Source organism: Lampetra fluviatilis, chromosome 3, assembly GCF_964198595.1.
Source record: "Lampetra fluviatilis chromosome 3, kcLamFluv1.1, whole genome shotgun sequence".
Lineage (NCBI taxonomy): Eukaryota > Metazoa > Chordata > Hyperoartia > Petromyzontiformes > Petromyzontidae > Lampetra > Lampetra fluviatilis.
Window position 1 is genome coordinate 18,132,708 of NC_136277.1, and position 16,755 is coordinate 18,149,462.

A 16,755-nucleotide genomic window follows, 5' to 3' on the forward strand; every position below is an offset into this window, starting at 1 on the left:
GCTGTTGCTTACCTGCTCCTCTATCTTGTCTTGCCGGTCCAATGCAGCCTCCACAGCATCGTAGAATTCCTCATCGTTCATGATGCTGTTGGGCCCTTCCTGCACGTGTGCGAAACAGAAGTGACACAAACGAGCATTTAAAAACTAGAAAAATCTTTCATGAAAAAATGTACTTCTCAAACCCCAAGCAAACAGGATGTAATTCAACGTGTGTTTTGGCACTTGCACCACCTTTGAGCATGGGGTGTTCACCGCGAAAGGCATCGGTATACATCTGAGGAAGAAGTGTTTGCACACAGGGTAATGAGGGAGCCCAGAATGGGCGTGGTGACAAAGCAATGCAGGTAGGGGGTGGGACAAAAAGTGGATATCTTCGCAAGCGTTAACCGGACAACCAATTGCCAGAATGTCAGGGACGTGCACTGGCTGCCGGGTCTGGTAGGCAGTGAAGCTCCGCCTCGGTGTTTGCAGCCAAGAAATCTGCGCATCCTGCCAGTTGAACAGGTCCCGTGAGAGCCCAGCATTAAACATTGCTTACAAAATTCCGATTGCGCTCTAATCGATTAATTCACCTGGAATTATAGAACCCGCAGCAAAGCTCATTCACCAGAGTCAGTGTGCTAATCGAACCTCCGATTGGTACCGCTGGCTACGTATGGTACGAAAGAAGTTCAACACACATAGTACATCCTGGCTGCGTGTAAGCAAAACACGGTGTGTTTAAAGCACTACACCACAAACATAAAGATAACTAGATCTGAGCATGATGAAAATACACGAAGAACAATATTAAACACCAGTTGTGATGATGACGATATATGATCACTAATGGAAGGCTAAGGTCCAGAGAGTGTGAGAGTGTGAGAGAGTGTAAGAGTGTGTGAGAGTGCGAGAGAGAGTGCGAGAGAGAGAGTGTGTGTTGATGTCACCCACCTGCCTCTGCTGCTAGGCTCCCAAAGTTACTACCAAGTTCACACCCAGCATCCTCCCACGGCATCCTCCTCCCTGTCAGGTTTAAGGCTTGACCTTCGTTGGTGACCTCCAGATAGCTACTCCAATGGCTGTGTTGGTAACCTGCCCTGTTCCTCCTCCTTACGTCCCCTCCCCCCCATCCATCACAATCTCATCTTCCCGAGTACATTGATATTCCTTTCCACGTTGATGATGCTGTCTTAACCATGACATTGCTCGTGTATTACATGTCCACCAGAAGCTTATATTTGTTTGCTTCAATAAAGTCCAGCCCTGTGACCAATACAGTCACACATTAGTCCTGTCTCAAACACCCACCTCTTAATAATAAACCTGATCTCTATCGCCTTTTAAAAGTGATTTACGTGGTGTATTATAAAGGGGTCTTGACTACCTACCGCATTAAACACATCACTATGTATGTACACAAAGTCCTCTCCTAATTTTATAGGTCAACAAGGCCCTCCCCCCCTAACCACTGTCATCAACTTCATATTGGAGAGCTCACACCAAGGCTCCAGTGTCTAGCCTCACCCAAGGCCCTCGCTCAGACCGCTGGGGCAAGTGCTGTTAGCGAGTAGCACCCTATGGAGGTCGGCACGAAACACGAGGGATGGGGTGGCTAGCACCATGCCCAACCGCCTTTGTCTCCCCAATGATGATGTTTACACACAGTGGTTACCCATTTGAGGCTGAGACGACCGATTAAAAAAAAATCACTGGTGTTGGCCAGGAGCGAGAATCCAACTCGGGTCACCAGGTTCTTAGGGCAGCACGCCAACCACTGCACCCCTGCTAAAACACATACGCATCGCCTACACTCAAAGTCTCCCAGGAACAAAAGACCCATTGTGACCGCTCAATGTTTTGCAGTCTCCATCCTGTGCGTAGTGTTAATAACCAGCTAAGTTTGAATTTGAATGGCACACGGGCATGCCATTCAATATTTTACTGTGCCATTGTAATTGTTAAAACAGTAAAATGACGATGATTTTAAATTGTGACAGCAAAGTAAACAGAGATTACAATAATAGGTGTGCACATTTTACAAAGATGCTATTTTACAGTCACACAATTTAAACAAAAAACAACAGATTGTAATCCGAAAAGTAGTTAAGTCTCCAAAGCAGCTGCATATTTATGATAACTTTGGTTGAAAACAAACAGGCAAAAACGTATTTATTATTTATACAAACCCAATCTCCACAAAGCATTTACATAACATGCAAAACGAGTGTGAATCTACAGAGGTGCTCATGACAACATTTCAACCCACTCTGGTTGCTGACATTTAAAACTATGACTAATCAAAAAAAAGTATAAAAACAAAAAATGTAGTTATATAACGTAAGAAAAATGTTAAAACACTTTAAAAACATTGTTGTACATCAACATCTTGCAAAACAAATTGCACAAATACAGCACAATGTCGCATATCCAACTTTTCGGGGTTCGAGTATGGGTGAATATGTGAAAAGGTTGGATACGTGAACGTCTAAAGAAAATCATTTACACAGGTGCGCACAAAAAGTTACAGTACAAAACATAAAGCATAAGCCGCTTTAACTGTAGGGAACATGTTTTACGGAACTTTAAAAGCAAATGTTTGCAACATTAAGAGCACATTAATGTACGTGAAAAAATTAAGTCAGATTCGGTAACATCTTTAAAAAATGACAGGAACACCACGGCACCAATAATGCACTGGGTGCGGGCTTTTAATTGGTCAGGGAGGACACGCGCGGTGAGATTTTTGCACTGTGCTCTTTTTTTGCAGCACACCTGTCCACAAATTAAGGCAGAGCACCCACAAGGTCAACCCCAAAGGGTTCAAAATATCAAAAACACCCCCGTCTACTGAAAACCCATGGAAAAAACCCCCAAGAAATTGAGGCAGAAATGCAAGAAACTGAGAGACACACCCAAGAGGCTGAGGCACAAAAACATTTAAACTGTCACGCCAATGAAGTCGAGCCGACTTTTGTAAACTAAAAGGAGGGGTTACACTAAATGAGTGGTGTAGCAGCATTAGGCTCATGTCCACCCCCATAGCAAGTAAAATATAATTAGTTTGTCGATGTTTTTTTCATTGAAACGCAGCGAGTAAAGACGAAACCAGCAACAACAACAAAAACATGAGAATCCATTACACATCTGTGAGACACTCAAACATGTGAAGAAGCGTGAGTCACAAGGACAAATCTTGAGACTTGACTTATGTATGTAGAACTTCTTTCGCACCGTACGTAGCCAACTGTGCTAATCGGAGGTGCGGGGGAAGGACAACAAACTAAACACATGGTCTGAATGACTCTGTCTTCTTGACAGACCTGTTCTTCACCTGAGGACGGCTGCTTGCGTTGTGGCCGAAACGTCGTGAGAATTATTTTATTATGTTTTATTTTTATTATTTCCCTTCTACGTGACTTTACCGAAAGAACCAAGAAGATGAATCCCTGCAGTCACGAAAGCTTTAAATCGAAATTTAAACTAAACACAATGTATGACATGTGAGCAGGTACCAGCTGGAAGGCCTACATCGATGCAGAGGATGCACTTCCAGTGGTGTCCCGAACGAGCAAGAGAACTCCTGGAGCACTCCGTGAAGTGCTCCTCTGATCTTACTCTCCAACATCCCAAAAGCCTTCAACGCATCATGCTGCAAGACAGCCACGTCACAGCCCAGGTGTCATGAGCAGCCCACGGGCGGCCGACCACGAGCCAAACCTCACAGTACTGCTCAACGTGCTGTGAATCGTCAAGACTTTCAATGCCTTCCTATAAGAGTAATGTTTATAAAGAACTTTTTTAAAAACACGCTTTAATGAAATGTACCCTATTAGGAATGGAAGACCTCCACGACTCCAGGAAGTGGCCCCGAAGCTTGCCATAACGTAAGGAGCCGTGGTGATTTATAGCAAACGTCAGTTGAGCGTGGACATTTAGACCCAAGCCGAAACATAAAATATAAAAAAGATTGTTTACAAATATTTTTAATGATAGAATATAGTATTGTCATCAGTCTGACATAAGTATACCAAGTTTGTAGTCGATACCACATTGGGAAGTGGGCTAAAATTGAGATACAAGATATGAGAATACGACAACAACAACAACAGAGTGAGTTAATAGAAAGCATGTAAAAAGATTGTTTAAAAATATAGTTTTTATTTTTTATGATATAATATAGTATTGTCATCAGTATGACCTAAGTATACCAAGTTTGCAGTCGATATCACACTGGGAAGTGGGATAAAATTGAGTTACAAGATTTGAGGATACGACAACAACAGACAGAGTGAGTTAATAGAAAGCGTGTAATAAAAAGGTCACGGCTACCTCAGTCAATACTGTCACTAGGAGTTGTCGCAACAGGGAAATACGGATTAAAGTACGTTAATTTTTTTAAAATAATAAAATATTGATTTGAGAATAATTTAGTAAATGTAAGATGTTAAGTTTTTCAAATAGTTTTCTTAGTTTTACTGTAGATTTAGAAACTTTGTTTTGATTGGCCAAAACAAGGCTAGAGAACATGTGACTCCAGGAAGCACAATTCAGTTGTGTGTGAGCGAGTTGCTTTTGTGCTCATGGGAAACAACGGGCTGTACAGTTGCAATGATGTCTCGTTTGCATAATTACTGACGTAAAATACCCTGAAATGCTGTACTTTAACAGGACTGTAAAATATCACAACCTGGAATCAGGGTGACATCATTGCCGTTTAGATGGCTGTAAATGCTACAACGAGAGACTGAGGTCACATGGTGAGAAGATAATCTCTCTCTCTCTCTGTGGGTCCAGCAAATACATTTTCTAAACCAGCCTGATCACAAAATGGGAAGTGAACCTGATCCCTTAAAGAGATATTTATCATCCTCACAAACATTGGATATGTTTTTGCAGGACGCATTCCATGTATCTGTTTAAAATTCCATCAATAGAACAATCTGTTCTGTGGGCGTTTATACTAAATACCACTGTTAAGCGAGAGCATTGTGTTTGGGTGCATTGTAGAGCTTTGACCTCTTACATAACGTAATGACACTCTTGAACAGCATGTATGGCACAAAAAGCAGTGGAGAAAAAGTTGCATGGAAATATTTTGAGTAAGAAGCAGATGGGTAGCTCTGGAGAGTTCATAGCCGGGCGAGCTAAATATGGCACCGGAAAAACATTGAGACAAAACGATGAAAACCCAAGCCTCTCACATGAAATAAAACCATGAGATTCGTGCAATTTTATCGGGGGACTGACTGTGTTGTCCTGGTGTGGTCTGGGACTGTTTTGCTGCCTCGTGCAAGCTTGGGAATTGGAGTACTTACACAGTTGAAACTTAAATAATTTATGTATTTTATTTATTTACGTGATTTGTTTACCTTTCCTACACTTTGCACTGCTATCGTTTTCTTGTATTGACTGTTGTTGTGACTTACCGACCCATCCAGACTGGACATGTGAAAAAGAGCTTCATAGCTCATCGGACTTCTCCAGGATAAACTAATATTCTGATTCTGACTTCAACCACGCTGGTCAGCATAGGCTGGTGACCGGGAAGGGGGGGGGGGCAACGGAACCAAGAGGTCACCAATCCCCCAATCCTTCTCAACGGATGTACATAATCATCATCAGCCATCGTCAATCCACTACTGGATAAAGACCTCCCCAAAGTGGATGCCACTGCTCACAATCGTGTGATGAAATAATTCACCTAGTACCAGCACATAAACTATTTATAAACTATCTTTATTTTACCAGGTATGGCCCACCGAGCTATATAGCTCTTTTTCGGAAGCGACCTGACCACAAATGATAGCTGAACCAAGTGGCTTATCGCGTGGAAATTTATAGCAACCAAAAACGTGGTGGGAAAACCCAGGGAACTCGGAGAAAACTCTACGCGACCACACGGAGAGCATGCAAACTCCTAATATACATCTTCTTGGTTCTTTAGGTAAAATCACGTAGAAGGGAAATAATAAAATAAAACATAATAAAATAATTCTCACGACGTTTCGGCCACAATAGACAGGTGTCAGGGTCGGAATCAAACCCACGACCTCCTTTATACCAAGCGAGGTAGTTAAAATCTTGCCACTGAGGCACCCTGAATTCATAAACTGAATTCATCGCTCCATCTCCTCGGTGGATACCGTCTCGGACGCTTTCCATTCTTTAGCTGCCACTCTGTTACGATGTCTGACCATCGACCATCATCTCTTCTAGTGGTGTCTTTTCTCACCGTCACTTCATGATCCGGAATGCTTAATTAACCAGCATCTGTCATAGACGACAATACAAATCTTCCTTCATGTATCTGGACATTGTTGACAGCCATCCGGCATCTTGCTGTGTGCTTCTCATAGACGACCTGTTGTTTACAGAAGCTTCAGGACGCTACCAAGTGGTGGCGCTAGTGGAAGGCTGTGTATACTGTATTCTAAACATACAGTAAGGTAGTGTATACTGTCTTCTAAACTGTCCCACTGCTTCTCTACAATCAACTTAGAATGCTCTACAACTGACCAGTGAGTAGCTCTGTAAAATAGTAAATTATTTATTATATCATAGTTAAACCGTAGCCTTAGTTTATTTCTTGAAAAGTGTTATGTACTTGGAAAATATTGGTGAACCATAAGTATAACTCTCGGATAACCGGAATATTTGATTATCCAGCATTCTCCATTCTCCATGGATGCCGGACAACAGAGGTTTTGCTGTACAGGTAGTCCTCTACTTACGATGGAGATGCGTTACGACGACCCCATCGTAAGTCAAAAATATCGTAAGTCGAAGATGGCCTAGCCTACCCAGGAGTCTTAAAGAATGGTGATCATTTAGCAAAACAGAGCAATTTACAGTACTGTACTGTATAAACTATATACTGTATGTATTTATTAATTGAAATACTGTATTGCACAGTAAAATGTCAAGTAAAAAAACCCAAGGTAAATTCTTAGCATACCTATATGAACTGCAATTTAATAGAAAGTTTTTTGAGGAAACAATCCTATCTGCTATAAAAAAAAAAAACTTTTAACATGTGTACATCCCGGCAGCGTCCCAACGTACAGCATCGCACCTCGTACGCTGCTGCGTTTGCCTGCACCGCGAAATTAAAAAAGTAACAATTTTGTCGTATCGCCATCGTAAGATCGAAATATCGTAAGTCGGACCATCGTAACTCGGGGACTATCCTCTTTCCGTCTCTCAATGCAGTATTATTGAGAGTAGTTTATGAGAAGCTTTCAAGTGCAACAATTAGCTAGAAATATTAAAATATAAATGATGTATATAACGCCTAGGGCTGAATACTGAAGAACCAGTTCCACAAAGGGTAGAATTATATAATCTTACCTGCCAATTAGTAACATTTTTTTAAGGCAGGCAATTCGTTGAACTTTAATTACATTATTAAAGGGACATTCATGACAATTAATTTAAGTCCAACATGAAGTCAATATCATGAAAAGCCATCAGGTGCACCACCATACCACAAAGCTGCGAACACACAAACACACATGAAAACTAAGAATAGGTTTTACCCTTTGTGGCAATAAAACTGGTGTTAAGATGTTCAAACACCACACAGATGCCTTTCACAAGGCATCAAGTCTGCATTAACCAAACCTACATGTGGCAAATCATGCAAACAAACATGTTCTAATAATATATGCATTCATCCACCTCTACGGGTAGGTTGACCTTACAATTCTGTCCAAAACATCTTTCCCTGTGTTGTCTTCTCTGTGTATGTATCTCTGCTTGTTGTAATTTTGCTTCGTTTTCGTTTACCGTGGTTGGTCTCTCCGTTTTCGTTTCCCCATTGTTTCCCACGATTTGTTGCCTGCATTGGTCCTTCTCTCCGCCCCTTCCCTTCCCCCACCTCTACAGCCTATATACGTTCCTGTACATTATCCCTCTGTGCGTCTTTCTGTGTGTGCCTCTCCATGTGTGTACATTTCTTGGTGTGGTGTTGCTCTGGTTGTCCCTCTGTGCTGCCCAAAACACCTTTCCCTGTGCGTCTTCTCTGTGTATGTATCTCTGCTACCTTGTACCTCGTGTCTGTTCACGAGTCCTTGTCCTCTGTTTACATTGGTATGTTCAGCCCAGAAGATGAACACAAAATATAGCAGTCTTTTGAAATACGTGGTCAACCAGGTTAGTGTCTGTGTTGTTGGCCGACTGGTTTGCATCGCATTATGTTTCTAAGGTTTGTTGAGTTCGCGTCTCCCATCTTCTTGCTGTATTTGCCTCCGTGCAGTTTGCCGTTCTCTGTGTGCTCTGTGTGTGATGTCCCTCTGTGTGGTCCCTCGCTATGTGTTTTGCCCCATTTTCACCTGATGATGAGCACTTGTGTTGCGTTCGAAACGTCGTGATTTATTTGAATTTTATTTGTGATTTATTTAAATTTTATTTCTACATACGTGACTTTACCGAAAGAACCAAAGAGTATATGCATTGTCTTTGAAACTGATTGGCCTACACGAGGGAGAGCCTTCTTGATGGCCTAGTCTCACCAGTGTCAGACCAGTGAAAGCCAAAGGACGAACAGCAAAAAGGCAATGCACCTCGCAGAACATTTATAGCTCGAGGTGAGCAGCTATATCATGGGAGCTTGTTGCCAGTATCAAAGTATAACAAATAAGAATAGGTTTCTCTTTTTGGCAACACAACAGGTGTGAAAATGTCCAAACATCACACAGATACCTTTTGCAAGGAATGAAGTCTGCATTAACCATATGTACTTATGGTGAACATGTTCAATACACACAAACACAAGACGCTCGCATAGAACAATTGCTAAGATATTTGTTCACCTGACATAGGCTTTGTTGTTCAGAGCTGACATTTGAGGTTGTGCACTATAAATCGTGACATTTCACCTGAATAACGTGAATTCCACCGGCTGTAACCACCTTAGAGTCATTGGCTCTCATGTCACACGAGAAAAGTTTGAAACCAGCACTTGTGAATATCAGAATTGTTCAAACAAATTAATGAGAAATAACTGTCATCCAGATGGTATTTTAAGAAAAGGACATCAAGAGATTATATTTGGTACAGTGTCACGGCAAGTCTTACGGCAAAGCAGAACATATTGTCATAAAAGCACCAACTTGGTTGCCATCACTGTTGCCAACGCTTGGATCATGTGGCAGAAAGAGGCCAAACCCAGAGGTTGAATGGAGTGATAAAAGCAACCTACTAATTTAACGTACAGCATGGAAATGTATTCAAGGTGTATTATTGGATTTACACAAAAGCAAAGGAGCTAGAAAACCTTTCACATACCTCAAAATCCGGGCCTGCCATGTAAGCCTTTGCCGTCAGCTTGTCCATCGCGTATCTGTAAGCGTCCTCCAAGCGCCTCCTTCTGTCCTGCTCCTGATGTCACCGAAAATAAGCGCATGTTTACAGACAACATCACTGCCTAAAGCAGCGGCACAGTTATAGCACGACTGCAAACTCCACCACAAATGTATTTCTTTCACATTTACTCGTAAACAGGGATGGTGGTCAAGCACAATAATGGAGCCTCAGCCAAGGAATGAAACGCATGCGAGAGGATGTCTACACCGAGGAGATCGAGCGATGTGTAAAGGCGCTACACGGATTGTTACATAGCAGGATATAGTCAAAAGGTGGCACCCACTTGTGGAGATATAATTGCAACACGTTTGACAGGCAAAATTTCATTGATAAATATTGTGAATGATCTTATTTCGATCAGACTACAGACGAGCACGAGTAAAACAGTTCTGAGTTAAACACCTGAAGTTATTCAAAAAGATCGTCACACTTCTGTGCACAAGGTGATAGTTTTTTTCCCATCACATGTGGGGCTGATGCAGGAACTAATCATACCGCCATTTCATAAATGCACCGATAGCTGATCATAGGCATTTTCATTCGATGCCAAAGGCAAGATATAATCATACATTCTTAACAAGTCATTCGATTCTACAATGTTATGCTCATGTTCAATAAGTACAAGTCATTTTATACATAATATTTCCTTTGCCAAGTGGAGCTTCGGATGAAGAAATAGTAGAATTCAAGCAACTGTTTTTACGTGTAGAAGTATAGTTGTGTATTAAGCTTAGAACCAATACCTCAAACTGCTGCCCTTGCCACACTCATGCATCAGGATACTCCTGATATTTAAATAGAAACATATCATAGCCATTTGCCAATATAAGGAACAAAGCCATTAAATAAATTAAATGCTTTTTAATATTGCGGTTATTAATGATAATGGCTTATTATAGTTTTTTTAAAGCTCACATGACTTTATAAAGGTTGGTAAATAGTGGTGTCATTGCTTATTGCCACAACGACTGACAAGAATGTTTTGATCAAACACAACCGTACCTAACGGCACAGAGAGACATTAGAAACGCACAATGTCTGATGTCAAATCCATAAAAATAAACCCGAGGAATCTTAGACATAAAATAATACAATTCTTTCATGTTTTTCAAACTGAGACAAATAATAAATGTAAGTTGCTGATATCGACGGAGATCATCTGTAAAGTCTCCTGGCAGGCAGTTTTCTAAATTGATGTTTTCTACTTTTGAAATGTTCTTGGGAACATTAAAACTGAATTGGTAAATAATGGACAATGACACCTGAACATAATGATATCCAATTATTAATGGCAGAGGGTGTTTAATAATACTACTTAAAAGTAGTAAATCAACCTGAAATGAGTGATGAAAAATCTAAATGCATAATTTAAAAAAAGGGTTAGTGGTCACAAAGATACGGAAAATAATAGGCAAGAGATTTATGTTGTTGGTGCACATTTATTTCCACGTGTCAATCCACAATATGCAACGTCGCTTCGTCTATAATAAAAACTGTTAACATTTCTCCAGGTGCGGTGGCGTCACCTTCTCCAGACGCTTCTGCCAGCCCTCCTCGCATTTCACCATGAGGTCGATGCAGTGTGAAAGTGTAGACAGGATTCCAGCAGTGGTGGCCTTAAACGTGATAGCCTCCCCTTTGAAATCCAGCCCATTCATTCCCTTGGGCAAGTGAGGTGGGAACACTGCATGCGCACGGGCACACACACACACAGGGTAAACAAACAAAAAACACGATGGTGTACATACATTGTCCAAAACAACAAACAGCTCAGAGAAAGGACACGAAGTGTTTTGTTAATGACAAACGGCTGATTGTGTAGCTTGAAAAATGTCGAAAGAAATATAATTTTGTTTTACATGGAGGTGAGTATTGTTCAAGTTGGAGATAAATCAAGTTAGCGTCAAACGTCCAATATTAAAACAGAAGTTAACTTACTGAGGTTACCGTTTTAATCTTTTTTTCTCAAAATGTTTACACTTAAACATGGTTTAATTTCGTAATAGATGGTTTCCAGCCCTTTGTCAATTCAGTGGTGGATGTAAGTCCTGTCACACCATATTGGTAATGGGGTTTTGTTTGTCCATATTTCACCACTGATCAGTGCAGGTTGGTGAGCGGGTGGCCCAGGACTGGTTCAGATTTTACTCATCACTGATGTGGCTGGAAATTCTGGAAGATGTCAGTGCATTCATCATTGACATCACTCCACCCCTTCTGGTTAAATACAGTTATTTACTAAGTTTTACCACAATTATATCATTAGTAATATTGAAATGAAAAATAAAATTACGATGGGATTCGCTGTCGACAAGCAGAGGTCTATTACGTTTGGACATGATAGTTTATGGTATCTCTTCAACAGACTTGCTGAATAAAACCACAAGGCAATGCTCCATCATGATTGACCATGGGGATCTTTTCATTACACAATTATAAAAAAAGATGTTTGCAGCGCAGATCTGATCAAGGACATTTCAAGTAAATAACCAAATGCATACAGTGCTTTGTGTTTCGTAGTGTTTGGCAACTATGAAAAACAACCACCAACTCGCTAAAATTGATAAAACAATAATATCTTGCAGGGGACATGAGATCTGACCCCCAGGATCTTATTGCTGCCAGCTGTATGATTTGATTTGGATATATCTCTAGGTTTCTGAGCCACGTCTTCATATTGTGAACCTATTTTTATTCTAGCAGGTAAGGCCCATTGCGCTATATAGCTCTTTTCATAAGTGACATGACCTCAAATGATAGTTCAACGAAGTGGCTTATCATTTGGAAATGTATCGCAGCCAAATACTCGAAACTCGTGTTTCTAAATGTGGAGGGAAATACCGGAGGACCTGGAGAGAATTCACGTGACTACAGAGAGAACATGCAAACTCCAACAACCTTCTGTATACTAGGCGAGGCAGTTGCCATCTCGCCACCATGACACCCTACGGTGGTGTCATGGTGGCACCATTGTGTTTTTTCAATCGTGGTTGAGCAAACATAATAATGAGAGCAAATCCACTTGTTTTCCGTGGTGCGTTTGGAAAACACTTGCGAGCCTCACAGGGTCTCAAGGCCCCGCACCTCCGACTATCACGGTGGGCTACGTACGGTGCAAAGGAAGTTCAACGGCTGCTTGCGTTGTGGCCGAAACGTCGTGAGAATTTTCTTGTTTTATTTTGATTATTTTATTATTTCCCTTCTACGTGACTTTACCGAAAGAACCAAGAACATGAATCCCTGCAGTCACGAAAGCTTTAAATCGAAAAATATATACAAGGCTTTTTCAGGAGGATCCTGCAAACGGGACGTTTGACCAATACCATTCACGAGTGATTGACACGTGGGAAGAACCTGGATTACCCCAAGAACACACCCGCATACGCAGAGATAAAACACTCAAAGCTCCAGATTCAAGAATCCACAGCTTCACTGCCACCTCCTGGCCACTTCAAAGCCAAGTTTCAAACAAAGCCCAAGAGTCCCTAGCTGAATAGTCAAGTTTAATGACAATCATATTTTTATTTAGTACATGCATTTGAAGGTAGAATCCTACAGCTTTCGCAATATCCTGCAATGTAGATAAGTGCAAAAAGGAATAAATTATGCACGAGACGGTTTCATGCTCGAGGAATTTAATGAAAGTTCAGCGGTAATTGCAGAACCTCAAATGCTGTGTTTAATGACACTTATCGCGATCGACAGTGTCCTAATACCATCATTTGAATCGACTCTATTGGCAAACATTCAACCCTGAATCTGCCAGTAACATGAAAAAAATATGCTGCTACTGCATCTGGATGTCACTAGGGGACGTTTCCTCACACGTACCAGAACCGACACAAAAAAACCTCTGTACCTGTCACCTGCCAGGTGGAGCTATTTTTGACTAAAAGCAGCTTGAAATTATAAAAAAAAACTTTTGGCACTGCCATTAATGAGCAAAAGGAGAGGTCATTCAGTCGAATGTACCAAATAACATGGGCGAGACATACAAAAAATAGAAAATACTAAATATAACGGCACGATAAAACCAAGTTAGCGTTGCATGTTTAAACAACCATGGATAAGTCTTGAGGCAGAGGTCAGAGGTTCACATTTATGTGGCAGAGAACGTATCTGTATTGAACAACCACTATTCATCTGCACACAATGTGGAGCCCATTAAATTGACATCAAAAAGATGATGGGTTGGAGCTATTCTTGAACCAGGACTTGAATTCTCAACCTTTCGATTGTGAATTGAGTGATCTGCCACAGCGCAACCCAGCCAGCCACCAAACAGCATATGAGGCAGGTTCGCACACATATATCAAATAAGAAATATGAAATAGAGAGTTTACACAGTCTACAATTGCTGCTAAGAGGAATGAACACATTTCATTACACTTACTGGATGAGGAATTTGTGACGCAGGAAATTTATGAAAGGTTATTCACAGACGTCTGGTGCAGCAGATGAGAGGATTAGGGCTTAGGGGATTGGGTAGAATTTTTGTAGCAAGCGGAACTCCCAAAGGCTTTCTCAGCAAATCCTCAAGAAAGGATTAGTAACGTGCGGAGGCAACGGTGAGCGTGTTACCCCTGGGCTTGCGAGCGGCTGCGAGTGATCAGCTCCACCTTGCAGAAGTCATCACAGAGAAGCAGCAGCCACTCATCGAAGGGGACACGAGAGTTTTACAATTGTCGAGTAGCGAGTGATAGAGTGGAGAGTGGAGAGTATGTGGTGAGGCAGAAGGTATGCCAGTGTAACAGATATGGACAGCAGCAGGGTTACAGAGGTGTATAAAAGCCGCGAGATCAATCGTGCAGTCAATTCAGAATTGTATTCTGGCAGACATCTTAACGATCACTCCAGCTGGTAGCTGGGCAATTCTCATGATTGCCCAGCCTGAAATAACGATTAAATGTTTTTTAAAGGGTGCGATTCCTGACTTATGAGCATTTCTACGTGGAGTTTGCACGTTCTCGCCGCAGTTGTGTGGATTTTTCTCCGTGTCTTCTGGTTTTTTCCCCTCCACATTTACAATCAATATGCATTTAGAGTATTTTGCTGCTAGAAATTTCTACATGATCGGCCACTTTGTTGAGCTATCATTTGTGGCCAGGTCACTTCTGAAAAAGAGCTACGTAGTTCAGTGGAGCGTACCTGAAAGAATAAAAAATAGTTTAGTTTAGATTTTAGTGCAGGGTGCTGTCCACGCAAGGAGGAAGGGCCCATGGAGTCTGGCACACGCAAGTGGAATTGCTATTGGACCGTCCAGCCGATTCCTACAAAATGTTTCACTTGTGATTCGGGTCGATACTGAGTTTGATTTCCGGCCCACAGGTAAAATCAGTGTCAAGAGACATCTGAACCGGTCCTGGTTCCTTCTCATTCTATGATCCCCGCTGATAAGTGATGAAGTATGGTCAAACCACCCCCATTACCACAAGGCTTCGTCCAGCAGTAAATTGAAAAAGGACCATTTATTAATGACAAAATGTAATCATAATTTTTCAACTTTTTCTTTGTTTCAAACAAAGATCATTACCTCATGTTGGCACTTTTGTAATCCATTAAGATTTGTGTATGCACACATTTTTGCATACCTTACGTATTATTTATTAACACACCAATACCATTAAAGTACATTTCTTTTCACAATTATATTTGGCTCAACTATATTTTGTGAGGGCTCGTTCATGCAATTAGCCCATATAGGCGTTTCAATAATTGGCAATGTTATTTTTAACAACTGCATACATTGTTGCAAAATAACCTGCGAGTTTGTTTCGCGCATATTTGCTATTTTCCTTTTGGTCCCGTTACATTTTTCATGTCTGCCTTTGCAAAATAAATGTGTATATAAGTGGGTTTGCAGCCGGTTGCATACGGAGCCCTTGCTCTCAAGGAATATTACGCATGGAAAACCTTCCCCCCCCCCCCCCCCCCCCCAAGAGATATTGACTCGTACATCCGAATCCTGAGTGACATTCTCAACTCCCCAAGCTCCAGGCATTAACATTCAAACTAAAACAAACCTCAAGTGTGTAAATGTGCTCCAATTCGATTTTTGGAATTAAATAGAGCTTCATTTATTTTATTTATAAAAAATCTACAAAGGTTTTACCCTTTCTGGCAATAAAACCGGTGTCAAGATGTTCAACCACCAAATAGATACCTTTTGCGAGGCATAAAGTCGGTATTAACCACACACACGTGTGGCAAAACATGCAAACAAACATGCTCTGATAATATATGCATTGTTTTTTAAACTGATTGGTCTACACCAGACAGCTTTCTTTATGGGTCGCACCAGTGTTAGACCACACTGGTGGATACTTGAAAAAAGGTCCCATAGATGTTATTTTTATTATTAAAGTACGATGACATTTCTATGAAGAGTAAAGTGGGCTGTGCCTAAACAAAATAGTGGAAAAGGAGGGTTGTTGTCAGAGTAACAGTCTTGGGGAGGCGATAGCTGTCAAGTTGTTGAGCCGTTCAACGCTCCGTCAACAGATCACGAGGCGTGGGGGCAACCCTGCACTTAATGCCTCAATAACACCTGTCATCGACGCCGAGAGGTGACCCCTATCGAGAAATAAATAAACTTATACTCACCGGCTCTAACGGCCTGCGAGTTCAAATCGTGCGCTCGACTCTCATTGGCGAGGAGCGATCACACAGGAGGGGGAGCCGACGTCTAGGGGTGCACAATCTGATTTGAAGGTGGAGGGACCATTCAATCCAGATTGGTCGTCAGGGTAATTCGAAAAAGCCCGGGAAGAGAGACAAATGCAAAATGAGGGGTCGATTGGGAGACCGTTAGGAGACACGAAGGGGATTGGTGGAGAGTCGTGGGAAGTTCCAGAAAAGATGGTGGTAGCGGGAAAAAAGGAGCGGAGAGAATGGTTCGGGGCGGCGCCTGAACGGAGTAACCCCCCGATGTGCTACGCGCTGTGCTGAACACGTGATGAAGTTCAAGACTTACCCCGGGTTGGAACTCCTTCACACATTTCAGTTGAATTTATTTGGTATAGCCCTGTGAGCCATTCGGCTCTTGAATCGGGTGCAACCGCAACAAACAAAAAACAAAAACATGAACAATAAAACATCTTAAAGTGACTAAGTGACTATGTGCAAACAGAAAATCCAAGAAAAGACAGCCAATTATTGCAGAAAAAGCACCGTACACCAACGCTGTGTGCAAAAATCCCAGTGGGATGCAAGTCAAACTAATACATGGTATTAGTAACATAAGGGTGTGCACTCGCTCGTCTCGTCTGTTGCTGGCCATGAGATAAGCGGCACTGTCGTCCGTTCGGGACCACGACACCGCGACAAACGGTGGTCTCGTACTATCAGTGCTCACACGAGATCGACGTGGTATCACAGCAGCAAGCACGGGCTGATGATCTGTGTGCAATC

The 16,755-nt window shown here is 41.7% G+C and overlaps 1 protein-coding gene across 3 annotated transcripts in view; it reads right to left on the reverse strand.

Annotated features, from left to right (window-relative positions):
• Positions 1-16,755, reverse strand: part of LOC144953765 (ceramide transfer protein-like) — a 95,481-nt gene that overhangs the window by 26,134 nt on the left and 52,592 nt on the right. For all 3 annotated transcript variants that reach the window (XM_078884385.1, XM_078884398.1, XM_078884404.1), the window contains 3 exons: positions 10,872-11,029; positions 9,268-9,360; positions 13-99 (listed from right to left, as the gene is read on the reverse strand). In XM_078884385.1, coding sequence (XP_078740511.1) covers positions 13-99; positions 9,268-9,360; positions 10,872-11,029 — 338 coding nt within the window. The remainder of the gene's footprint in view (positions 1-12; positions 100-9,267; positions 9,361-10,871; positions 11,030-16,755) is intronic.